At 39.9% G+C, this 26912-nt stretch overlaps 1 protein-coding gene across 7 annotated transcripts in view; it reads left to right on the top strand.

Annotated features, from left to right (window-relative positions):
- The window catches only part of LOC121285020 (solute carrier family 35 member F5-like), a 147510-nt gene that overhangs the window by 180 nt on the left and 120418 nt on the right, over window positions 1–26912 (top strand). For 2 of the 7 annotated variants that reach the window (XM_041201103.1, XM_041201098.1), the window contains exons 2-3: window positions 7259–7359; window positions 13638–13776. In XM_041201103.1, coding sequence (XP_041057037.1) covers window positions 7343–7359; window positions 13638–13776 — 156 coding nt within the window. In that variant the 5' untranslated portion in view covers window positions 7259–7342. Of the gene's footprint in view, window positions 1–5850; window positions 5965–7258; window positions 7360–13637; window positions 13777–26912 lie in introns of all 7 variants that reach the window. The other 5 variants (XM_041201102.1, XM_041201099.1, XM_041201100.1 and 2 more) reach the window with 5 other exon arrangements.

Here is a 26912-nt window from a genome sequence, read left to right as displayed (position 1 = left end):
CTGAACGATGTTAGGCAATTTGGTGATTGTGAATACTCTTTTTTTGGGGGTGTGGGGTGGAGGGGAGGACGTGTTGGCAGTTTAGGTCCAGGTCCAGTCTGTGGTAGATTAGCGCAAGGCACTAGGGTACGTTGACACATGCTGCTGACATTCGTCTCGGTGACCAATTGAGTTGAATATTACTGGTTTCCATTTTATTATCATAGATGTAAATGCAGCACTTCTTCTGGCGAGGTGAAATTAAAACATTACCCGTTAAGGAATTAACTATAATTGGTGCTTTGGAATTGCGTTTGTAACTTTTTAACCTTTGCCTGCCCTTTGATAGTTGGCATTGAAAATGTCATTGATCAAGAAGACATTAACTGCCACAACCTGTGCACAGCACGACACTACCTGGAATCAGCCAAGACTGTGACAGTATGTGTCAGTGGTAGCACTCTTCTTCCTTGACTCAGAGGGTTGTGGAGTCATGCCCTATTCTGTTTTGTTTGGAAATCAGGTGCGATGTAAAATGGTAAAAGCAAAAAATACGGATTCTGGAAAATCTGAAACAACAAAAATTGCTGGAAAAACTCTGTAGGTCTGACAGCATCTGTGGAGAGAAAGAGAGTTAAAGTTTCGAGTCTGTGACTCTTCTTCAAAACTAAAAAGAAGTAAAAGTGTGGTGAAATATATACTGATTAAGGGGGTTGGGACAAGTGAAGATGGATAGAAGGCCATTGATAGTTGGAGGCAAAGGAGAGATTGCAAAAGATGTCATAAACAAAAGGTCGAAGGGGTGTTGATGGGGTGATACTGGCTAAAGGAGTTGCTAATGGTCACATTAAGAGTAGAAAGCAGAATGATGGCCTGAGTGGGGTTGGGAGGAGGAGACATTGTGGGGAAAAAAGATCAAAATAGGCTAAAAGATAGGGATAAAACAATGACTGGAAATAAAAAAAAAGAAATAAGTTTTATGTATATAAACATGAGAATTAAAAAATAAATATTTGAAAAAATGGGATTGAAAAGGGGTGAGGATGGAGGAGAGAGTTCATGATCTGAAGCTGTTGAACTCAATGTTACGTCCGGAAGGCTGTAAAGTGCCTAATCGGAAGATGAGGTGCTTTTCCTCCAGTTTGCATTGAACTTCACTGGAACATTGCAGCAGGCCAAGGACAGACGTGTGGGCGTGAGAGCAGGGTGGTGTGTTGAAATGGCAAGCGACATGAAGGTCTCAGTCATGCTTGCGGACAGACCAAAGGTATTTTGCAAAGTGGTCACCCAGTCTGCGTTTCGTCTCTCCAATGTAGAGGAGACCGCATTGGGAGCAGCAAATGCAGTAGACTAAATTGAGAGAAGTGCAAGTGAAGCGCTGCTTCACTTGAAAGGAGTGTTTGGGCCCCTGGACGGTGAGGAGGGGGAAAGTAAAGGGGCAGGTGTTGCATCTTCTGCAATTGCATGGGAAGATGCTGTGAGAGGGGTTTGAGGTGATGGAGGAGTGGACCAGGGTGTCCCAGAGGGAACGGTCCCTACAGAATGCTGACAGGGGTGGGGGGGAAGGGAAGATGTGTTTCGTGGTGGCATCGTGCTGGAGTTTGCGGAGTTGCTGGATTTGGTGATATAAAATGGATTGTCATGTTCACTGGTGTATTTTGCCTTATTGACCAGTTTCACTTTGAATGTAAAGTATAGGTCGGCACTTCAGAACAGCACTGAGACAGTGCTGCACAGTCAGGGAGAAGTTAAAACACCAAGCCTCTCAACTGAATACAAAAGATCCCAAAGAGATGTTTGAAGAAGGACAGGGAGCTCTCCTGGCTCCCTGGCAAACATTTGATTCTCAATTAACACTTAAAAAAAAACACAATCAAGTCATATATATCTTTGCTGTTTGTGGGACAAAATTTGGCCATGGTGTTTTTTACATTACAACATTGACTACAGTTCAAAGGCACTTTGTGCTTTGTGACGTTCTAAGGTAAAAATTGTTTAGATACAGACTCTATTGCTTTCTGCAGGCATGCGGTAAATACTGAAGGTGTGCTTGGAGAGAACAAAAGTGGTTCCATTTCTTGTATCCGGAAACTTCTCATAACTGAAAGACAAGGGTAGAATGAACACTTCATTTTGAAACTTAAAGTTGCGTCACTTATTCAGAAAATATTTTATTAGGTCATCACACAATTCTTCTACGCAATAAAATCGATCTCAAATTCACAAGGAGCGCAAACAAGTTTAATTTACCTCTGCCTGAGTTTGTCTATGCTTGAGCGTTTTCAGACTAATGGTGATTTTTTTCAATCCTGTCTGCACAAATCTATAGCATCACTAAAGTATTTGGTTTAATGTAGACGAACAATGTAGATGTGTAATACAGTAGAAATTTAACATGCATTTGTGCAGGATTATTTTTATTTGTTGCTTCACAACGTGATGAGATTAAAAATTGCTAGTTTAGATTGGATTTCTCAATGCATGATTTATCTACAGCAACAAATTGCATTTGCATAGAACCTGTAGTGTAGTGTAGTAAAGTTTCAAATTGCTTTCAAAAAGGTGAAAATGGATGCTGAACAGTAACAAAAGAAAATTTAGGTTGATGATTGAAGGCACGGTTGAAGAGACAGACTTTAAGGACAATTTTGAATGTAGGAGAAAAGATTAGCAAGGTGGAGAGGTTTAGGGAGAGAGTTCCAAAGTGTGGGACCAAAGGATGTCTTGTCACTGAAGGAGGGAAAATACATAAGAAGGCAGAGTTAGAAGAGCAGTGAGTGTTGGCTCTAATGCAATGCTGAATATTGCTTCTCCCTTGTCAGACATTTATTCTACACTATGGTTGATAAAGATAATAGTGAGAATTTATGGAGACTATCTGTTAAATTATTGTTATACCCAGTCCATTTAATTTGTGAGCTGAGAATTCTCATTACATTAGTTTTTGAGTTATTATGCAAGAATGATACAACTCCAAGTTGGAAATATTGAGTGGCATAAAATATATGCACAGTGTGATCCACATTCTCAGGATTTACTGGTTTTCACAGTTAAATTGCCATATTGTTGCACTATAAAGTACAGTATCATGTATATTCTAATGTTGGAATTAATGCAGATCTTGTATTACTTTTAACATCTAGTCCCCGCTATTACCCAAGTGACCTCAAAAGTCATATAGTACACAGCAAGGTCTCACATACAGCAAATTTATGAGTTATTTATATTTTTTCTTTTGATGTTAGTTGAGGAATTAATGTTGGCTGGGATGTTGGGAGAATTTCTTGTTTTGTAAATAGTGCCATGTCTACTCATCTCAGCAAAGGCTTTTTTAATGTCTCATCCAAATGACAACACCTCTGACAATACACTATTGAAATGTGAGCTTAGATTATGTGCTGCAATCTTTTGAGGCTTCAACCAGTTTACTTGGCCAAAAAGTATGGAAACCATCTTGGCCTAATTCTTAATTAATTTTTTAATTTAACAATTAAAAACTATAAAGTCCAGTTTTGGAATCGGCATTTATTTGCATTTATTTATCCAATTTGAGAATTCAAAATTGTGATCAGGGTGTTGGAACAAATTACCAATGGGGATTTACGTTGAAACATGTATTAACTATCTTTGTTTGGTGTTAGATCATACATCAGTAATTGCCACCCATTTTAGAGATGGTGTGAGGTAATTACAACCTACACCGTTTTCTCATAACTTCAGTGCTAAAGTCCAGAAGACATTCATCATCAGAAATTGTAAGGTCTTATAAAGTTTCAAAACTTCAAGTTGGATATCTTTAAAGACAAAATGCTAACTAGGACTATAGTAATACAGTTTTACCAGTTGCCAAATATAATCTAGAAGTCCACAGTTCAAAATAGTGAACTTTACGTTGTTGATTCTTGCAGTCTACTGAAATTGAGAGAATAGGGCAGCCAAAATGACCTGAGTTCACTTCTCAGTCAGTTAAAAAGAAGTTCAATTGCAGGAGGAGCAATCATTTCTGCATCCCTCCCCCCCCCCTTCTTATATTTCACGAGCTGTTGTAATCATTATTGTGGTGTTTAGATAATGATCATTGTCAAGTATAGATTAAAGTTGCTTCGCTAACAAACTTTTGTGTTTTTTTTTGTTTAATTGTAACAAGTCTAAGTATTTTGTAGAACAGAATGTGAATCTTTCTGCCTTAAAGTAAAGTATATTTATGATTGTAACACACTGAAAGGAAATGTCATTCCGAAATATCTGATGCAAAATTAATCCTAATTGTTACAACTTTAGCATGTAAGCATTTGATTTAAGATGATTTATCTTCTATTCCTTTATCCTTTTTTTATTTTAGTTATTTCTTGCCCTCAATAAGGTGGAGGTTCCCCCATGACTCTATATTAATATGTTGTTTTTTCTAAAGAGTTGCACAGCACATAACAGTCGTTGAAAATGTATTGATTATAATTCACGTTAGCGAGTAACCAGTGACCATCATGCAGTACCTCATCCTGAATAAAGTAGTATTGGGTAGCTTGTGAATATTTCATTAGTACGTGATGGTAATGGTATTATCTTCCAATTAAGTTACGGGATTATTTGCTACCCCAATTGCAAATTATATAATTATAGATATGCACAAAATATGTATTGTTTTGCTCACATTATGTTCCCAATTCATGTGTTTGTTATTTTATTTGTACTGTTGTTGAAATGGAACAACTTCAACTTATTCTACTTCTAGCTAAGTTGTTAAGCTTTCTAATAACTCCACATTGGATAAAACTAAATTCTCCTTATGTATACAAAATCAATAATTAAAACACTTTTGCGCTCATAAAGGTGAGAAATTAAACGGGACACTTCCCCTTTCAGGTCAGGATAAAGTACTCTCTGGTCAGAATTAGCACATCTGGATGCAGAAAAAAAGCCCTAACGTTGTGCCTCAGCCCCAATCCCAGAAGAGCAGCCCTAACTGCATCCATGTGGCACTTCTCCATTTTTCACATCCTGTGGCCTCTCTGAGTGAATTTTCAAGTAGTAGGTCCAGTTCCACTAAGAACTGCATTGAGACTACTCAGGCTCATTTTACATGGGCCGTCACAGTCAGCAAACAGATGAAACTTTCATCTCATCAGTCTGGGTTAGACATGAACCTAGGCCTCAAAAATGAAAGATCATACATTGGGCAATCTTATTTTATGCATTCAACAAGGTACAGCACTTTTAATCTTCTTGGACACACCTAGGGTTTAATGAATTGAGAAAAAACGTTTGCATCATGCATTGCAAAATCAGTTTCCTTTCTAATTTATATGAGGCTGTGTAGTTTAAGAAAAAAAATTAAGTTAGAGTACTTTTTGCTATTAAACATAAATTATTAATTAAAGTTAATTAGTCTTTAGTAGTGGCCTGGTTCCAATAATTAAATAACCCTGCTTCATGTCTCGTAAACACAAGCAAATTTGAGTTTATTACTGGTGAACTAAAAGACTTTACAACTTTAAAGTTTTTGTTGGTGCTTAATCTGAAAAGTTTTTTTTATTCAGAAGTATAGAGGTAAAAAAAATCAAGGAAGCTTTCATTGTGTATACCTGTTTCTGATGAAGAGTCATACGGACTCAAAACGTTAACCCTGTCTTCCTTTCCACAGATACTGTCAGACCTGCTGAGTTTTTCCAGCAATTTTTGTTTTTGTTTCAGATTTCCAGCATCCGCAGTATTTTGTTTTTACCTGTTTATAAAATGACTTATCTGTGGAAAGAGCTTCCTCCCCCAACTTTACAGACAAGATACTTGAAAATAAATCAATTACCCATATTCAAGACTTTACCTCCCTATTCGTCTTTATGGGAAGTCTGATTGTTCCATGTGCTACCACAGCTGAGCATGGATGGGAAGCACGAGGGAAAGCAGGGTGTGCTGGACACCAGGAGTGAAGCAAGCTGTCCTATTGATTCCAGAATAGACAGGGGAGTGGAATTGGGCCAATAGCAGGTGAGTGGGCACTCCAGAGGGAGGTTCATCAACGTCCTTTGCAAAATTTTTTGTATAAAATCTCCTTTATGCTCTGATTTTTTTTTCAAAAATTAAGTAAAGTTAGTCAAACTATTAGCGATGTCCTTTACAAATCCATGCAGAGTGACCATGATTAACCAATAACTTACCATGTGTTCATTAATTTCTGGAAGTTTACCCCTAACTGAAGTAGAACAAATTGCCTCATAATTTCACAGATTATCTTTTTCTCCTGTTTTGAAAATTTTCTGTGTTATGGCGAAAGGGCAGGAGATTGGGACTAATTGGCTAACACTTTCCAAAAGCCAGTAGAGGCATGATGGGACAAATGGCCTCTATGCTATATCATTCCAGGATTTTAGCTGTGTTTTGCAGATATGCAGTTTGCAACATGGAGCAATTGGTTCCTTGGATTGTTGTAGAGGGGTGTGACCCATGATCATGTGATGTAAGACTTCAAACTTCCACAGCTATAGATACAAAGGGCATTTGCCATTTCACTGGCACAATTCTCATCTTCAAATAGTCTTGGAAATTCATGATTGGCACCTCCACTCTGTCTTCCCGAACTGGCTCCACTATGTTAGGATTCACAGCACCTGGGGTTGGTAACATTTCTATTTGTAATGCCATTAACCTTTTTTTAAGTGCAGTCTCTTTTATAACATAGCTCTTCCAGACACAATTCTAGAGCCATTGTTTCAGCTTCATCTGTAAAAACTGAGTTGAAAGATTTATTAAGAATCTCTGATGTTCCTATGTCCCTGCCTCTTTTTTGATTTCTTCCCTTCCAACGTACTTATAAAAGCCATTGTTATTTCCCTTTTATGTTGATCATCAGTTTATTTCATGCTCTCCTCTTTCGGCATCCTCTTGCTTACTTTGTGTTTTATGTTTCTCAGTTTTCTAATGTTCTATTCTTTATATTTATCATTTGATTCAAACCTTGTTTGCATATATCAGATGCATAATACCTGTGGTTCAAAAAAGAGTTGTACGAAATTTTCCAGGTATTGACGACAGTGTAGATATTTTTCAAATATTTTGGTAGATAAATGAACAATAAGTTTCAGGTGCGTAAAATACTGTGTGAGCTACTGCTTCATGGTCCTCTGGATTCATGCATTATGTTTTAGATGCCATAATCTACTCTGGTGCTTGTAAAGCCCCAAGGTAATAGTTTACTGCCACTGCATAAGCCTCAGTTGAAGTTTGTATTTCAGTAGTATTGTAAACTGTTAAGTTTGAACTAACTTATGTTTGTTTAATATAGGTGATACACGAGTAAGATTTGATATGGTGAGGAGAAGAGCCTAAGGAATAAGATATTTTCATTTAGACTGAAGAAGCTGGCTGTATGAAAAGGTATTTGAGGTACATCTAAACAAAAATATATTTTTACCTATTTGAAACAACCATATTGACATTGCTGGGTCAAAAAGCTGGAACCCCCACCTCCCCAAACAGCATTTGTTGGTGTACCAACACCACATGAGCTGCAGCGGTTCAAGAATGTGACTCACCACCACCTTCTCAAGGGCATTAGGGATTGGCCATACATGCTGGACTAGCCAACAACACTCACATCCAAAGAACAAATTAAAAAATTCTGAACAATTTGCATGTAATTACTAATTTTGCTTAATGTTTGGTGCAACAAGTTTTATTAAAATATCCTAAAAAATACAGTGATTCTAAATTACTGTCAGCTCTCCTTTGGATTTGTTCATGGATAGTTTGCTGCTGGAGTATAATTGTGATATTTAGCAGCTGACTATCCTGTCCTTGAACCACTGCACCTAATGGGTATATAAATGTAGCTAATCAGGGGACAGTTGTATCAGCTTTGCAATCTCAACTTCAAAGTAAGTAACTGGCTTTTTAACCATAACAATAGAAACTTGAATAATGATGTCACAGGATTATTAGATACATCCCTCTATAAGAACTCAAGGAACTCAGTATTGTATGCGGTGAAATCCTGCAAAATGTACTTCCTCGGAGCACACATAATTATGCAATACTACAGCACAGAAGGAGGCCACTTGACCCATTGTGCCAATGCTGGCTCTTTGAAAGAGCTGTCCAATTAGTCCCACTCTCTTGCCCTTTCCTCATAGCCCGGCAAATTTTCTCCTTCAGGATTGCTTTGACCATTTTTTCCATTGACATTTTTTGAAGCCAGGTGTGTACCCAGATGAAAAGTATTAAATGGAAGTATTTGCTGAAAAAAGCTGTTTAGTCAATAAATTTGTATTCTGATTAAACCATTTGGACAATGAGAAAGATGTCATATAATTCGACATCTGTCAGTCCACCTTGTGTGATAACCACTTAACCATTCCATGCACAAGTTAACACAGTATTTTTTACCAGCTAATCCATCAAATGCTTCAAAAAGCTTCTCCAGGAGCAATGAGTGACCTCTTGTCCCACATTCATCATTCCCATTGGTTGATTAACATAATATTGTACTAGATACCATATTTCGTGTATATCTGGCCTGACTTGATCGTAGGTAAAAGGAAAGAAGTATTTGCATTTATATTGCACATCTTAAACCTTTCACAGCACTTTACATAGAATTACTTATCTTTGAAATGCAGAGCCAAGCATGAAAGCCATATTGCTCAGTCCAAGATTCCACAAATATTAGCAAGATGATTGTCAACTTCTATATCCTAATGGTTGGCGATATTAATTGTTCCCGTTTCTCAGCACTGTTTTCTCTCATCTCCCTTCAGAGCTGTAATCACCCTACTCTTTGAAATGCTAACTCTTTATCCTCTCCTCCATATCTAATTTCTGTCCATCTCCAAACAACATTTCCTTGCTATGGTTCCAGAATGTGTCATGGGCATCCAGCTCGCTCCCACCACTCCCAATTTTAGATCTTTTAGATCTGTCTTTCATCTTGTACATAGTGCTGGTTTGCCCTAGTCAAAGTCACCAATGATGTTCTGTGTTCCTGTGCCCACAGTGCAGTATTCACCATCCTCCTCCTTTTCTTCCTTGATTATCTGGAGCTACTGAAATGTTGACCATACCATCCTAAATGAACATTTTTCTTCTATGATGCACCTACGTCATGCTTCCTTCGCATGGCTCCATCCAACCTGCCAAAGTCAATGAGCACATCGGCTGCATTGAATTCTCCTCCTGTGCCTGCATGGTCAACTCTGTTGAGTCCCAAGATTTAATCCATGATCCCTTCCTTTTCCCCATAGATAAACTACTCCTCAGCAATGTTGGACTTTTAGCATTTAGCCAGTTTACATTTATATGCCACAATATCTAACTTTTCTCTGCCAATAACATTAATATTGCAACTAGCACTCTACTGTCTGCCGTCAAGCGATAGGTGAGTCAGAACTTTCTGCAGCTTAATATGAGCAAATCCAAAGTCAGACTTTTCAGCATCTTTCAGAAACTCCGCCTTGTCCATTGATCCCATTGTTCTCTTGGATGCCTGTTGAAGCTCAATCCAGAACGCAGTTGAGTTTCTGAATCCCACCTTGAGTCCATCACTAACAGTTCCTGGTTTCACCTTGATAATATCACCTCATGTTTGTCACTCAAATTCTCAATGCCTTTGTAATTCCAGGCCTGACTTTTTCGATGCCAACCTCACATCCCACAGTCATATAAATTTCACCTTCAGAACTCTGCAGCCCACTCTCTACCCTGGGGAAAATCTTGCTCAACTACCTCCCTTATTGCCAACTTTCATAGTCAGTGCATCAATTTCAAAACCTTTGTGCTCATCCACAAATGTGTCCACACCATTGTTTCCCTCCCATCTCTGCAGCTGTATAACCCTGCTTGCAACCCCACTTTTCCAGCTCTAAACTGCTGTGTGTGTGTCCTCCCTCCTTCTGCTCTGTGGTTGTTGGGAGTGCTTTGACCCAGTTCTGCCTGTACTTCTATGTTGGTATAAAACAGTTTTGGATATGCAATAGTGCAAAATTAGCAGCATGACTTGGCAGTGAGACTGGTTACCTTATTCCTGACCACTCTAAAGGTAAGAATGTGAAATCACTTCAGCAGCTAATCCTATCTGGCTTTAGCATTGAAATGTGTGCTGCAGTTCAGTGAAACTTGAAGATTAATGTGCTATGAGACCACTTGTTGTTTGTAATGTTAGTTGAGAGCTAAAGCCCTCTATTAGCCAAGATTTACATATTTATGAGCTCCTTTGTTGATAGGTAAGAATGACACGGGAGCTGTAGCATAACTGTAGTTTTCTGGCTCTGCCCCACTTCGCACTGAGCAGCAAAACATAGTGTACTAAGATTCTGATTTTAATTCGGAACACATTTAGCCATATTCACTGAATTTATACTTTGGACTATATATGGTTGATTGTGGAGATGTACACACTGTCAAGCTAAAGTGTTGGGTTCCCCTCTCCCATTCCTCCCCGTGCCAACATCACTACCCATTACAGTATTGTGGAATAATGTTATTCATGACATCCAATGGACTTATCAGCCATGTAGTTTTTATAGTGTGAGCTTTGTAGGGAATTAAAATGGCTATAGAAAGGAATCTTTTCGAGCATTTGGTTGATTTTTGAGGTAACTCTTGATTGTGGATTGGTACTTCTGATATATGAAGTGTTTTTTTGATTGGTTCACATTTAGTCGGATATTTGATTGAATAGACACAGTTAATATTACAGTTAGTAGTTACCTGAATCCATCATGATAAACACTTTAAAGACGGGATACTCTGTTCCAGACGTAGAATAGAAATTTTATAGGTTTGATGTAATTTTAATCAGTCATATAATTTGAAAATATTCTAATTCCTATATACAATCTATAATATTTTAATTTTTTTATATATGTGTGCACTTCTTGCCACCAAAAGCTTATGACTTGTTTTGATTTTTGATCACAATTTCGTGTCAACATTTTGCATTGTCAACAACTGCCATTCAGGTTTGCTAGATCAAGTTCAGCGATTGTGATTGTATTCTTTTGTAAAGAACACATCATATCAAATTTCTCAACTTTTCCAGCTCTGTTATCGCCTTGTTTTTCCTTTTCTGGATAAGTTTTATTTTTTTTTAAACGGTTAACTATATTTGAAATATTTCTATCCTTTTTAAAAAAAATTACCTGCACTCCCACTTAGAGCTCCTCCACCCCAGCCAGTTTGCTGACTTTCACCTATTGCCTCAAATCCTTCAGTAATAGATATCCTCCTCCCGAACTTACCAATCAAGCCACGTTTTTCTACTAGTTATAATTGGTTATTTATGGCCACCAACAAATTAGACCTAATATATCCTCGAACCATCAAGGGTGTAAGCCATGTTAGATTTAGATTTAGTTTTTAATTCATTCATGGAACGTGGGTGTCGCTGGCTAGGCCAGCATTTATTTCCCATCCCTAATTGCCCTGGAAAAGGTGGAGGTGCATTCTTGAACTGTTGCAGTCCATGTGGTGCTGTTAGGGAAGGAATTTTTACCCAGTGACGGTGAAGGAATGGATGATATATTTTCAGATCAGATTGGTGAATGGCTTGGAGTGGAACTTTCAGGTGGGTGGTGTCCCCAAGTGCCTGCTGCTCTTGTCCTTCTTGATGGTAATGGTCATGGGGTTTGGAAGGTTTAGTAATGAGTATTGATTTAGTTAACAGGCTATTGGTGTGTGAACATTTATCAAATAGTGAACGTAATATGATTGAGCTCAATACAGTGTTTGGAAAGGAGAAATGCAAGACAGCCACTAAGATTCTAAATTTAGGAAAGGCTGACTTCAATGTGAGAAACTGGACAAATCTGTTAGTGCGTAAAATGACAGAAGGGAGGTATTCAAAAAAGAATTTAATATGTTGCAGAACCACTTTATACCCCTGAGGGCAAGAGTTCTACTTGCCAGAAAAAAGCCATGAGCAACTAAAGAAGTATGAGACAACATAAAGCAAAAAGAAAAAGATTACAAAAATGCAAAACATAGCATAGACCCTGGTTAATGGGAAAGACACAAAGACCAGCAAAGGGTGACAAAACAGATAGTAAGAGCTACAAAAAAAGAGTATGTAAAAATGAACTTCTAAAGGATATCAAAATCAACCCAAATAATTTTTACAATTGTATGCAGAAAAGAAGGATGGTCAGAATAAATGTGGGTCCTTTAGCAGTTTTCAATGGTGATGATGTCAATGAAAATAAGGAAATGGCAGACATGTTGGAATAATTATTTTACATCAGTATTTACAGTAGACGAAGAGGTCAGCATGCCAGACATCCCAAGGAAACTATTTTTCAATTAGGGTAGGGACTCATTAAAATTAATGTAATCAAGATAATAGCAATGGAGAAATTAATGGCTAAAGAATGCATAATTCCCAGAACTAGATGGTTTTCACAATAGGGTTTTAAAATAAATTGGTGAAAACATTGAGATGCCCTAACTATAATCTTCCAAAGTTTTCTCGACTCAGGAACTCTGCCTTTAGGTTGGTAAATTGTCCTTCCACTATTTAAGAAAGTGGGGCCAGGGAAACCACTAGTTAGCCTAACAGCTGTTGTTGGGAAATTGCTAGAGTCTATAATTTAAGCATATGGTGACTGAATACCTTGAAAATTTCTGAAAAGGTGACTAAAACAGTGGACAAGAGAATGTCTGTGGATATGATTTATATGAACTTTCAGGAGGCATTTGATAACATCCCTCATAAGAGATTGTTATCTATGACTGAAGCTGTTCAAATTGAAGGCAAATTATTGTCCTGGTTAGGAAATTGGCTGAGCAGGAGACAGAGATCATGGACAGGTATTCTAATTTTCAGAATGTGACTAGTAGTAGCCTGAAAGGATCTGCGTTGGCATCTCCACTATCACTTCACTTATTAAAGACTTAGATGATGGCATAGGAAGCCATGTATCCAGATTTGCTGATGACACAAAGATAGGCGGTATTGTAAGCAGTATAGCTGATAGTTGAAAATTACAGAGATATTGATAGATTAAGTGACTGGGCAGAACTGTGGCAAGTGGATTTTAATTCATGCAAATGCGAGATTATCCACTTTGCTCCTGAAAAGGATAGAATAGGATATCTTCTCAATGGTGAAAAGCTGAAAAGAGAGGAGGCTCAGAGACTTAGCGATCCAGGTATACAAATCATTAAAATGTCATGAACAGTTGCAGAAAACAATCAAAAATGCTAATGCAGTGCTGAACTTTGTCTAGAGGAATAGAACACAAAGGGGTAGGAGTCATGCTTCAGCTATACAAAATTCTGGTTCGACCAGGCCTGGAATACTGGAATTGGGCACTATCTTTAGGAAGGATATTGGTCTCGGAGGGAGCACTGCTTATGTTTGATAGAATGATACAGTGACTCCAAAGGTTAAATTAGAAGAGAGATTACTCAAACTAGGGTTGTATTCTGTGGAAAGTAGAAGGTTAAGGGGTGATATGATTGCAGTTTTCAAGATGTTATGAGAAACTATTTCTGCTGGTTGAGAAGTCTAGGACTAGGTATCATATTGAAAAAAAAAGAGCCAGACTTTTCAGGAGTGAAATTAGGAAATGCCTTTACATACAAAGTGTGGTGGCAGTTTGGAACTCTCTTCCACAAAACTAGCAGTTGATGCTAAATCAATTGTAATATGCTAAATAATTTGTTTTCAACAGATTACAAATGGTGTGGTTGTTTATCATGAATCGAATGAGCTCGCAGAGCAGTTCTCCCCAGAGACGGCGTATGATCCTTGGAATTATTATTCTGTTGATTGTCGATATCATCTGGGTTGTATCATCTGAGCTTACCTCAGTGAGTATTGTCTTCCGTGAAACTGATGATTTCTTAACTTGATTATTTTGGAGGATTTTTTTGATCCATTCAAGAATGGTTCACTGCAAAAGATAGACTGAAAGATTCATGGCCATAAAAATTTATTGAGCAGTCACAAAGCTCTTTGGAACATTTATTCTACAAAATTGAAGTTTCAGTGAATGTCACTTCAGAATCATTTTATTTACATTTTCCCAACATTACTATCCATTGCTATGCTTATATTGAATGCAGAATTTTCTAAGGGACATGTTTTATGTTCTTTGAATGATAACTAAACTGATATATATGTGATGCGAACTTCAGGGCTGGATTTTCATCATGGAGATGAGAATTGGGAGTCAGGAATTTCAGTGCTGGCAGGCAGGATTTTCTTATGGCTGAGTCAGTTAGGGCCAAAGTGGAGATGGAGGCAGGTCGAAGTGTCCAGGTTAAAAGACTCACCTCCATTTGGAGAGATATCAGCCCAGTTCTGCAGATCAGTGTCAAGGCTGCCCTCACTTCCCCTCCCCTTCATCCCTTACCTAATCACCCTGTATAGACTTTATAAACAGAATTCAAAAGCCCTACAATAACATTTGGAAGTCTTTAAAATGTATAAATTTGTAAATATAAATAAACTTGTACTCCCCAGCACAACTGTATAAGCAAACACTGCAGTGCAGAATGCATTAGTGGTTTGGAAGGCAGCCAAGACATCAAATTGACATTCTCAGCACAGTTGTGCAAACAAATCCATTAGTGCCTTTGAAGTCAGCCAAAAGCCCAGATATCTATCAAAGCTTTCAAACACCCAAACAGTTGGTAAATGAAAACCATGAGAAAGGGTTGAACAATCAGCTATAGATCTGACACTAGTTCAATGCAGAATAACACTTTACCTAGTGGATGTTCTATTCTGATGCATCTGAAAACTTTACCACTTTTACAGTTCTATTCTTTCACTTGACGGTTTGTCAATTGTCGGAAGTAACAATCTGGCAACCGCCTTATTTAATGGTCACTTACATTTTCCAATCACACTGCTGTCACAACTCACTTTAGTAAACATACATATAACTTAGGCTACAGCATTTGATGATGCACTGTGAAGGGGGCAACACCATTTTTACTCATCCTTTATTCTTTATTCTTTCATGGGATGTGGGCATTGCTGGCAAGGCCAGCATTTGTTGCCCTTGAACTGAGTGGCTTGCTAGGCCATTGCAGAGGGCATTGAAGAGTCAACCACATTGCTGTGGATCTAGAATCACATGTTGGCCAGACCAGGTATGGATGGCAGATTTCCTTCCCTAAAGGGCATTAGTGAACCAGATGGGTTTTTATGGCAATTGGTGATAGTTGTCATGGTCACCATGACTGACACTATCTTTTATAAGCCAAATTTATTAACAATGCAAATTCCACCAGCTGCCATGGTGGGATTTGAACCCATGTGCCCAGAACATTAGTCTGGGTCTCTGTATTACTAGTCCAGCTACATTACCACTACGCCACCATCTCCCCTCTTCCTGTCTCCAATCCGTGCTGCTTATCTGCATTCATCAGGTGTGATTTAGAAAGGTTTCCAAAATGCAGCCACCTCCATGCAGAAGTACTGAAATGCCCTTCCAGAATGATGTGCGGCAACTTCTAAACAGTAGCTTGACAAGCCTAAGCAAACTATTGTTTATCAATATTAGATGAACCCATGCTACCAATATTAAAAAGACATGAAAACCAAGCTTGTTATCTTTACAGTGATTTTATGGCAAGTTAGTAATGTTAAGCTCAGCTACCCAGTAAAGTGTACATGAAAGTATTTGTCCAATAGATCCAAATACCTAAACTTTACCTGCAAACAATGCTAAGACAACTGCAGTCTCTGAAGTTACAAGAATAAAGTCATCAAAGGTGCAAAGACTATGATTAGGATGCTGGAAATCAGTGAAACAACACCTACAAAAGCAAAATATTGCTGTTTCTGGAAATCTGAAATAAAAACAGAAAATGTTGGAAATACAGTAAAGTCCCACCATTCATGGGGGTTATGTTCCCACGAAACCTTGCAAACAGCGAAATCGTGAATGATGAATATGCTTTTCAATGGGAGTCAGTTAAATGGGTTCCAGCAATGTGAGGGCAGCATTGGTTTGTGCAGTTACTATATAGCAAATTGTGGTACTTGTATATGATAAATGGGGGTGGAGCCTCGGAGCAATTCAAGACATATGTTGAAAATTTTAAAAAGAGGCAATCCTCATTTCAGAAAAACTGTTACCTGAAAACTGGCAGACAAAATCAGTGAACATTTCAAAATTGAACAGAGCTGTTATTGAATGTCCATGGCCAGAACTAATGGAAGGAATCAGCTTCTAGAGGCTTCAACACCATCTCCCTGTTAAAGTGTGCTGAGGTCTCTGCTCCATCATGGCTATCACCTCCTTCGGGAAAGAGGAGAGAGGGGAAAGAGCATGCAGTAACTAAATGATTGCTCATGATGGACAATGTGGTGTATAAAGGATTTAGCACAGGTAAGCGAATATGCAAACAAGGAAGTCACGGAAGGCGGGACTTTACTGAGCAAGCCTGGCAGTATCTGTAAGGCGAGTTAATGTTTCAGGTCCATGCCCTTTCATCAGAACTGGAAAAGGTTAGAGATGTTACAGGTTTAAAGCAAGTATAAAGGCAGAAAAAGAGGGGAGAGGAGGAAAAGAACAGAAGGGAAGTTCTGTGATAGGATGCAAGACAGAATAAATGACAAAAACAAATAATGGTGCAAGGCAAAAGTTGATGCTAATGGGACAAGAAACAAAAGGCTGTCAGGAATAGGTATAAATAGGGAAAATGCAGAACCTTAACAGGTACCATTCAAAAAGGAAAAAAAATATATTGTGGTTAGAAATTATGATCTGAAATTATTGAACGCAAAGTTTTGAGTTCAGCAGATTGTAAAGTGCCTAATCGAAGGGTGAGGTGCTGTTTCTTGAACTTGGGTTGAGTTTCATTAAAACATTGCAGAAGGCTGAGAAAAGAAAGGCCAAAGTAGGAGTGGAGTGACGAATTAAAATGACAGGCGGTTGGAAGCTTGGGATCATGCTTGCAAAATTCAGTGTTCTGCAAAGCAACTACCCAGTCTGGATTTCATCTGCATTGAATAGAGGAGATCACATTGTGAGCAACGCAGGTAGTACACTAAATTGGAAGAAGTGTTTGGAGCCTTGGGCAGTGAGGAGGGAGGAGGTAAAAGTGCAGAAAGGACATCTCCTGCACTTGCATGGGAAGGTGCTGTGGGAAATGAATGGAGTGACAGGAATGGGCCAAGGTATCGCAGAGGGAACAGTCCATTTGGAATGTTGGTAGATAGGGGAAGGTGTGTTTGTTGGTGGCATCATGCTGGAGGTGGCAGAAATGGTGAGGACAAGGGGAACCCTGTTGTGGTTCTAGCAGGGAGTGAGAGCAGAAGTGTGAGAAATGGGATAGATATGGCCAAAGGTCCTGTCAACCATAATGAGAGGAATCCTCGGTTGAGGAAGGAGGAAGACATATCAAATCTAGCATCGTCAGAACCAATGCAACAAACATAGAGAAACTGGGAGAATGGAATGGAATCCTTTTCGGAAGCCAGTGTGAGGAAGTGCAGTCGAGGTAGTTGTTGGGGGTCCAAGAATGGTGACAGATAAGTCAAGGAAGGGAAAAGTTAGAAATGGGCCATGTGAAAGTGAGGGAAGTTGAAAATTAGAAGCAAAATGACTAAATTTTCCAGTTCAGGGTGAGAATAGGAAACAACACCAATGCAATCATCGATGCACTGAAAAAAAGAGGTGGGAGGAGACCTGAGTAGTGCAGTATAATGGTTTAATAGTTATGGTAATGGGATAGTGATGTGTATCATGATGTAACAGTGACATCAGCAATCATGTGCAAGAGACTAAGACGATGAGATGGAATAGTCTGTACACGAGAGAGATGCACTTACCTAGGAGTCTATTATGTATATAGTGTAAATAAAGTAGTTTTGAAGAAAACTACCTGAGTCAGACCCAAGTCACTCATAAGTAGAGGAAAACCTTCCCAATGTAGATTAGGCCACAAGTTACCTGAAGAGAGATCTAAGTACTATTCAAAGTGGGAACCAAACCACAAACCATGGTAGCCGTGCTGGTGACACCAATCTAACAACAATTTGGTGCCATTGACTGAATACCCACAGGGAGAAATTGGAAGAAGACTTCTTCAAAGGAAGAACCAAAAGACCTACCTTGTTGAGAGGCACACTGAGAATCAGTAGCGATGTCAACATCAGTCGAGCAGTTACTGTCCCTTCCGCAGCCATTTGAAAATCTCGAAGGTCTACAGAGAAGCCAGCATTGGGAGTTGTGGGGGAAAACCCTTCCTGAGGGATCAAGCAGCATCAGGTTTGCGTGCCAAAGAGCAGAAGCACCAGGTTAGTTTGTTCCTCCATGCAGTGGTGCCTGTTGCCGATGATGTCCTCCTGCCACGGGGTAGAAGAGACCTCTGCAGACTATGAAACCATCTGAAAATCGGTCGATGCATACGTCATTCCAAAATGGAACCTCATAGCCAATTGAGCGTGATTCAGTCAGAGAACCCAAAGGCCAGGGGAATCCATTAAATTATTCCTTACAGACCTTTGTAGGCTAGCCAGTTGTTATGGGTTTGATACATTGAAAGATTAACTTATTCGAGACTGCACTGACATCAGAATCTGCGACCTAAAAGCTCTCAGATTTTTGTTTTCTTCCAGACAAGAGACAACCTAACAGCCAAACAAGCAGTTCAATATGCTAGGCAGGCCGAACTTAGGGAGCAAAAATCGGGCTATAATCCATGGAAACACCAAGACTTTGGATGAGTCTGTAGTTAGGCTAGCCACATCCACTGAAAAGCCCATCAAAATGGGCAAAAGAGTGGGAAACCCTGCAGCAGCCATCTTAAAATGCAGCAGCACAGAAGGCAAGATTGCCCAGCAGGGGGTGCAGAGTGTTTCCAATGCAGAAAGACAAGACACTTCAAGTGGTTCTGTAAATTCAGCTGTTCATTTAAAAGAAGAAAGCAACAGAATGTCTATGAAACACAGACAATTAGGGAAATTGAGAATAAGGAATGAAGTGAGAATATAGACTTTGTAGGAGAGGTAAGGAATCAAGAAAAAACATTTTGGTCCGTTACTTTAGAAGTTAAAAGCTTTAAAATTGACTTCAAACTTGATACTGGAACTGGTGTTACAGTACTAGCTGATCATTTGGAATGGCTCAAAACAGTAGATATCCAGCCATCAAGAATGAAATTGCAAAGCCCAGGTGGTATGGATTGTAGTTTTAGAGTGTTAGGGACTGTAAGGGTTTTTGTGGGACTAGGGAATAAGTACTGCCCACATTGGCGCGGACTCTCCCCCCTGACTTCTGGATGACCCCCCAACCTCAGAATGCTCCCAGACCTCCAAACATCCCCATCTCTCCTCCCCACCCTGCCGTTGACCTCCAGGCCACCCTCCCCTGACCTCTGGGCCTTAGACATCCCCACCCAATCTCCGAACACCACCCCCCCCCCCCCCCAAGAATTTGGACCACCCCTCCCCTGACTTTTGGACCCTGCCCCCCCCCCACCTCAGAACCTCCCCACCCAACTCAACCTCCGAACAACACCCCCCAATCTCTGTTCCCCACGTCCGCATACCCCAAACTCCTATCTACTTACCTTCCCCTGGCCTGTCAATTACCCTAGCCCTTTAAAAACTTACCTGCTTGACAGCAGCAAGTGCTGTAAAAAAAAAAGGGGGTCATGGCCTCCTTGAATATGCGCGATCTAGACTTCACCGGGGCCTGCAAGGATTCTTTCGATGCAGGCCCCAAGCAGCTCCAGTAAACCGAAGTAGCAACGCAGTTTTCAAGACCAGGTAAGTGTGCATTTATTCCTTCTAATTTCTGTGGCCCAGCACTTTGACGCTAGTCAGATGTTACGCCCCATTATGATGCAGAGTCACATTGGAGTAGTAGAGTTAGCAGTGAGTTCGGCAGAAATTGGCATTTAGATAGCACTTATTCAGAACTATATCCTGTATATATGTATATTATGTGTTATTAATAAACAGTTATTGTTTAACTAAACAACCCTCCTGACCTCTTCATGAGGCAACATACACAATACAACATGGTGGCAGCTATGGGATCCGAACCCACATCCCTGAAGAGACTGGATAAGAAAACAGAAACTGAATGTTAGGTCCAATAGCCAATGACATAATTGCCAGCTAAGGGATAAACAAATCTTCTGATAACTTTGAAGTGGTCATGAAGTCCTTATGTACCTACTTTAACCTAAGAAACAATAGAACAATGGAACAAGCAAAATTTAACCAGAGTCCAAAAGCCTAAGCAACCAGTAGACTCTTTCATAAATGAGTTATACAAATTTGCTGAAAGCTGTGACTATCGTGACCTTACGTCAGAGTTTATAAGACACTGGATAGTAGTGGGAGTGGCCGGTGATGCTGTTTTGGATGTTCTTCAATCTAAAAAAAGATCTGACTTTGGAAAGAGCTATTTAAATCATCAGACAATTAGAAGTCTGCAAGCAAAAATTCATCCATTTTGCGTGGCAAAGTTAAACCATGATACAGAGCAACCCCAACAGTCCAGCTCATAAATAAACAAAAGGGCAAGGAGACTCCACAGCAAGGAAAGAAATACCCAAACAAAACAAGATGGTGGCAGCAGGTAAAGGACCCCAAAATCCCTAAGAACAAACAAGTAAAGAAACTGCAATCTGCCCTGGAGAATTGCGCCTAACTTGAGGACCTTTAATACTCAGCTGGAAATCGCCTAAGCTCCATTACAGGCCTGGAGCCTGAAGGGCAGAAGAAAGGTTGACTGTGCAGTGTAAAAGGACTCCACCAGAGCATGTGGATGTCTGTTGTGAGATAGAGTCAAAGAACCTAGCTGGATCACAAAAGGACGAGCAAACTCTTTTTTTTAAAAAAAAGACTAAGCTTTTAAAATTCAGCGCAATAATCAGGCAGCATTGGCAGAACAATTGTTTAAAAAAGGCAGTTTGAAGAATGCTGCAGCCTGGATCTAGTGTCAGTGCCATAACAAGGCAACTGCACGCAAATGAAAAAAGAAAAAATTAGAGAAGTCAAAGCAAAAAAAAAATTTAAAAATTGGCTTCAATTCGATTCACCAAGCTCAGGAAACTAGCTGGCTAAAACGATTAGCCCAAAATAATCGCTGAAGTTTTAACAGCTCCATAACTGCGATGGCAGCCTGCCAACTCCCAAAAAAGCATGGGAAGAAGGAATAATACTTTTAAAGCTGTGCCGAAAACAGCCATGGTTGGCAAATCAACACTGCCAGACCAATTAAGGCAGATGGAAGGCCCAGACCAGGTACAAAATTGGATATTATGGAAAAGATTTTTGATAACATCAGGCTTGAATATGAAAAAAAAGCCCTCGCAGTAACATGAGCTTGTGAGAAGTTCTCTTATTGTATTGTTGGGCTGAAGGTGCCCATTGAGACAGATCACAAACCATTAGTCTCACTACAGGACAATAAAGAGCTTGCTAGGATGTCCCCCAGTCCCAACTACTGGCACAACTGCTGGCAAGCTCCAAAAAGCTTCAAAAGAAATGGCAGGAGCAGAGGCAAAATGAAGAGTATATCTGCATCGATCAGATACCTAAAAGGTTGCCCACGACAGCATCCAGATTGCACTTATGAAAATTTACTTCGCACAGCAAAAACACGGCACTGTAATTGATGATCTGCTGGTGTATGATAACAATTGGTCAGTCTTACTCCAGCCGGACACTCTACAACAAATCCACCAAGTCCATTTTGGCATGAGCCCAGTCTGCAGTGTGATGACCGGGGATATCAAGAACAATTGAAGACATGATTTTAAACTGCCAAGTGTGCCTGCTGCACAAACCAGTCTAAAGGGAGCCCTTTATCCCCACACAGTTCCCTACCAGACCATGGGAACATTTGGTAATAAATCTATTCACTACAACAGCAAGTCTTTCCATCCTCATTATTGACTACTTCTCTTGGTGGATTGAGTGAAGTGTTTGTACACAATGGCCACAGAGTCAGTCACTAGGTTGTTGAAAAAAATCTTTGTAATTCTGGCATCCCAGACCAGGTGGCGTCTGACAACAGCCTGTAATTCGCTCATGAATGCTTTGCTCATTTTGCCAGGAATTACACATTTCAACACCTCACCAGCTCTTCAAGGTATCCACTATTTAACAGTGAGGCAGGAAGGGGCGTCCACACTATTAAAGCCCTCTTGGAAGAAAATGATGACTTTCCAACAGCGCTTCTGACACATAGACCCACCCCACTGTAAATGTGAATTAGCCCCATCAGAGCTGCTGATGGGTGGGGGTGGGTGCGGGAAGGGGTGGCGTGTAAATATTATTGTAAATACATTTTGGTAAAGACTTCAGGGGAGGTGTAGTATTAGGTTGTGAGGGAGCATAAGGGCTAATGTGAGACTGGGGTATCAGTATTGTTCATATGATACAGGAGGTCACGTGGGAGTAGTAGAATGTCGTGGTGAATCTGGCAGAAGTCATCATGAAGATAGCACCTAGTCAGAGCTCTATCCTGTATATATATATATCTATAGCTATGTGTTATTGATAAACAGTTATCATTCAACCATACAGGCCTCTAGACCTCTTCATGAGAAATCACAACAATGCAACACCAATCTTCAAGTAAAAGGTCAGATAATAGCTACCCTTTGCCACGAGGGTGGCAAATTAGAGACCCTCCATATCATACAATCAAAGCACGTCTCAGCAGAGCATAAAATGCATGTATACAACTGGGCATTCTGGAAATAACAGACAAAGTCCTACAGCAGGATAAAAGGTACCATTCAGGGAGGAATTTCCAAGGTTGAGTGACGAACTGATGGATTTCCATTCAGCAGCAGCTGGTGAGTTTTATTCATTGAGCAGTGGATTGTTCTTTGTCAGAGGCACCATCTGCTCGAACCCAGGAGGAGATTGTAGATCTCGGATCTTTTCGAAGACAGGCTGAAAGGTGTGGAAATGGAAGACAATGAAGAAGATGGTGATCATCTGCTTGAGGACCTTCTAGACCTAGGTTGGCTCGTTCCTGAAAAAGTTTAAGACATAAGTCATTGTAGTAACAAGTGATCTATTGGAAGATGAGGTCCAAGAGATTGGTATGCTCTTTGAATCTACTGCCAAAGTATATGAACACTGTTGTCATTTGAGGAGTCAGCTGTCGAAGAGCCGAATTCCATATGTTTATCCCATTAAACCCACCAATGAGATATATTGTATATTGCTGGCTGACCACAGTGAACTGGTCAGGGAGAACAGAATTCTTGTTTTTCCAAGGTGGATCACCAATGCTAGAGCGATGATGGATCCTATTAGTTTGTGAGAAAGAATTAACATCTACACTTCAGTCTTGTCAAAAAATCATTCACTAAATTTGTCCTTCAGTACAGAAACTGAGGCCAAAACTACAGAGCTTCTACAGCTGAAGAGTCTTATATAGAAATTTCATCTAAGTTCAGTCCTGAAGATTCATTCCATTGCTGACGATGGTGTTGTCTTACCTCATGCTGACACCATCATCCAGTTGCCTACACCAGAGCAGGTTTGCAGTGAAGCAAGTGTGCCAATGTTACCACTACCTACAGAAAGGCAAAAGTAGTATCCCAAGTATAGTAAGGAAAATGCATTTTCTTCTTATCCTGCTATGCCTACTGGATATTCATCATTATTATTCTTGACTTCAGATTTGTTAAAATCTCAGATATTTCCTTTTTCATCCTTAATACAGCTGTGAATTTCTTTGTTGGTATTGAAGATGTTTCGTCTACGGTGTGCTAAGCGGGAGCTGAGGTTCCCTCAGAGAATGCTAGTTTGTCCTCTTTCTGTTTAAGTCTTGGATAAAGTCTGTAACGGTACAGGAGGATTACAGAAGTTTGAAAATGTAATGTAGATAGTTTAAGGTTGTTATTAAAAATTGAGATTATACTTGAGTGGGGGGACGTGGCACAGGGAGATGTAGAATAATGGATTATTACAGTTACAGTAATGAGATAGTGATGTGTATCATAATGTAATAATGACATTAGTCATGTGTAAGAGACTAAGAAGGTAAGGTGGAATAGTCTGCATATGAGAGAAAGGTATACTTACCTACAAATCTGTTACGTACAGTGTCTAAATAAGGTAGCTTTGAAGAAACTTACCTGACTCAGATCTAAGTCACTCATAAGTAAAGGGAAACCTTCCCAATGCAGATGAGGCCACAAGTTACCTGAAGAGACATCTATGTAACATTCAAAGTGGAACCAAACCACAAACTAAGTAGGACTGGAACAAAGAACAATCCACATATCCCACAGGTAGGCATAAGCTAGAGTCCATATGTGTTCCCACAACAATACCTTTAATTTGGATGAACTGAGTGGAGTTAAAGGAGTTGTTCAATGTGGGAACCAGTTCGTCCAGGTGAGGAAGTGAGAATCTCTACAAGTTCAACATTTTGACTAAGAAAGTTTGATATACTGTCACTGGATTAACAATTGAATTGTTTTGTTCAGTGATAACTAGTATATTAATTTCTTATATTAATGTAGTAGGATAAATCATTTTAGGATTTTGATAAATATTTTGTTTTGTGTTTTTTTTTAAAAAGAGACCAATTACCCCCACCTACTGAAGGTCCCCAGCATCACAGGCACCTTTCTTCAGTCAGTTTGATTCACTCCATATGATAATAGCTGAAGGCACTGGATACTGCAAAGGCTGTGGACCATGACAATATTCCGGCAATAGTACTGAAGACTTGTGCTCCAAAATTTGCCGTGCCCCTAGCCAAGCTGTTCCAGTACAGCTACAACACTGGCATCTACCCAGCAATGTTAGAGGATGGATTCAACTTCATGAAAAATTATGAAAAAACTGAAAAGAAAAGAAGAGGCTATTAAAGTCTCCAGAACACAAAATAGGACAGAGTTTTTGGAAAGGGCTAGGAACCTAACTTCACGCACATCAGATAAAGGGACGACAATGAGAAAGGGGGCAGGAAATACAGGACTGAAGGTGTTGTATCTGAATGCACACAGAATACAAAATAAGCTTGTGGCGCAGATTGAAATTGGCAGGTATGATGTGGTGGGCTTCACAGAGACATGGCTGCAAGGGGATCAGGACGGGGAGCTAAATATCCAAGGATATACACCCTATCAAAAAGATAGGCAGGTTGGCAGAGGGAGTGGGGTTGCTTTGTTAGTAAGAAATTAAATTAAATCGATAGCAAGAAATGACGTAGGGTCAAATGATATAGAATCTTTGTGGGTAGAGTTGAGGAACCACAAAGGTAAAAAAAACCATAATGGGAGTTATGTACAGGCCTTCGAACAGTATTCAGGATTTGGGGCACAAAATACACCAGGAGATAGAAAAGGCATGTAAAAAAGGCAAGGTTACAGTGATCATGGAGGATTTCAATATGCAGGTAGACTGGGAAAGTCAGGTTGGTAGTGGATCCTAAGAAAATGAATTTGTAGAATGTCTATGAGATGGCTTTTTGGAGCAGCTTGTGGTGGAGCCCACTAGGGAACAGGCAATTCTAGATTTAGTGATGTGTAATGAGGCAGATTTAATAAGGGAGCTTAAGATGAAGGAACCCTTAGGAGGAAGTGACCATAATATGATAGAATTTTCCCTGCAATTTGAGAGGAAAAAGCTGGAATCAGATGTAACAGTATTACAGTTGAATAAAGGCAACTACAGAGGCATGAGGGAGGAGCTGGCCAGAATTGACTGAGAGATGAGCCTAGCAGGAAAGACAGTGGAACAGCAATGGCACGAGTTCCTGGGAGTAATTTGGGAGACACAGCAAAAATTCATCCCTAGAAAGAAGCATACTAAAGGGAGGACGAGGCAACCATGGCTGACAAGGGAAGTCAGGGACAGCATAAAAGCTAAAGAGAAAGCATACAATGTGGCGAAGAGCAGTGGGAAACCAGGGGATTGGGAAGCCTACAAAGACCAACAGAGGACAACTAAAAAAGAAATAAGGAGGGAGAAGATTAAATATGAGGGTAAACTAGCCAGTAATATAAAAGAAGATTGCAAAAGTTTTTAGATATATAAAGGGTAAGAGAGAGGCAAAAGTGGACATTGGGCCGCTGGAAAATGACACTGGAGAAGTAGTAGTGGGGAACAAAGAAATGGCGGCGGAACTGAATAGGTAATTTGCGTCAGTCTTTACAGTGGAAGACCCGAGTAACATCCTCAAAGATCAAGAGAGTCGGGGGGCAGAGGTGAGTATGGTGGCCATTACCAAGGAGAAGGTTCTAGGAAAACTGAAAGGTCTGAAGGTGGATAAATCATCTGGACCAGATGGATTACACCCCAGAGTTCTGAAGGAGATAGCTGAAGAGATAGTGGAGGCGTTAGTGGTGATCTTTCAGGAATCACTGGAGCCAGGGAGAGTCCCAGAGGACTGGAAAATTGCTAATGTAACGCCCCTGTTTAAGAAGGGAGTGAGGCAAAAGACGCAAAATTACAGGCCAATTAGCCTGACCTCGGTCGTTGGTAAGATTTTAGAGTCCATTATTAAGGATGAGATTTCAGAATACTTGGAAGTAAAATCGGGCAAAGTCAGCATGGTTTCATCAAGGGGAGGTCATGCCTGACAAATCTGTTAGAATTCTTTGAGGAGGTAACGAGCAGGTTAGACAAAGGAGAGCCAATGGATGTTATCTACTTGGACTTCCAGAAGGCCTTTGACATGGTGCTGCACAGGAGGCTGCTCAGTAAGATAAGTGCCCATGGTGTTAGAGGCAAGGTACTAGCATGGATAGAAGATTGGCTGTCTGGCAGGAGGCAGAGAGTGGGGATAAGGGGGTCCTTCTCAGGATGGCGGCCGGTGACTAATGAGTTCCGCAGGGATCAGTGTTGGAACCACAACTTTTCACTTTATACATTAATGATCTAAATGAAGGAACTGAGGGAATCCTGGCTAAGTTTGCAGATGATACAAAGATAGGTGGAGGGACAGGTAGTATTGAGGAGGTGGGGAGGCTGCAGAAGGATTTGGACAGGTTAG

This window comes from Carcharodon carcharias, chromosome 12, assembly GCF_017639515.1.
Source record: "Carcharodon carcharias isolate sCarCar2 chromosome 12, sCarCar2.pri, whole genome shotgun sequence".
NCBI lineage: Eukaryota > Metazoa > Chordata > Chondrichthyes > Lamniformes > Lamnidae > Carcharodon > Carcharodon carcharias.
Note: the sequence above shows the minus strand (reverse complement) of the source record. Positions and strands in the feature narration are given on the sequence as shown.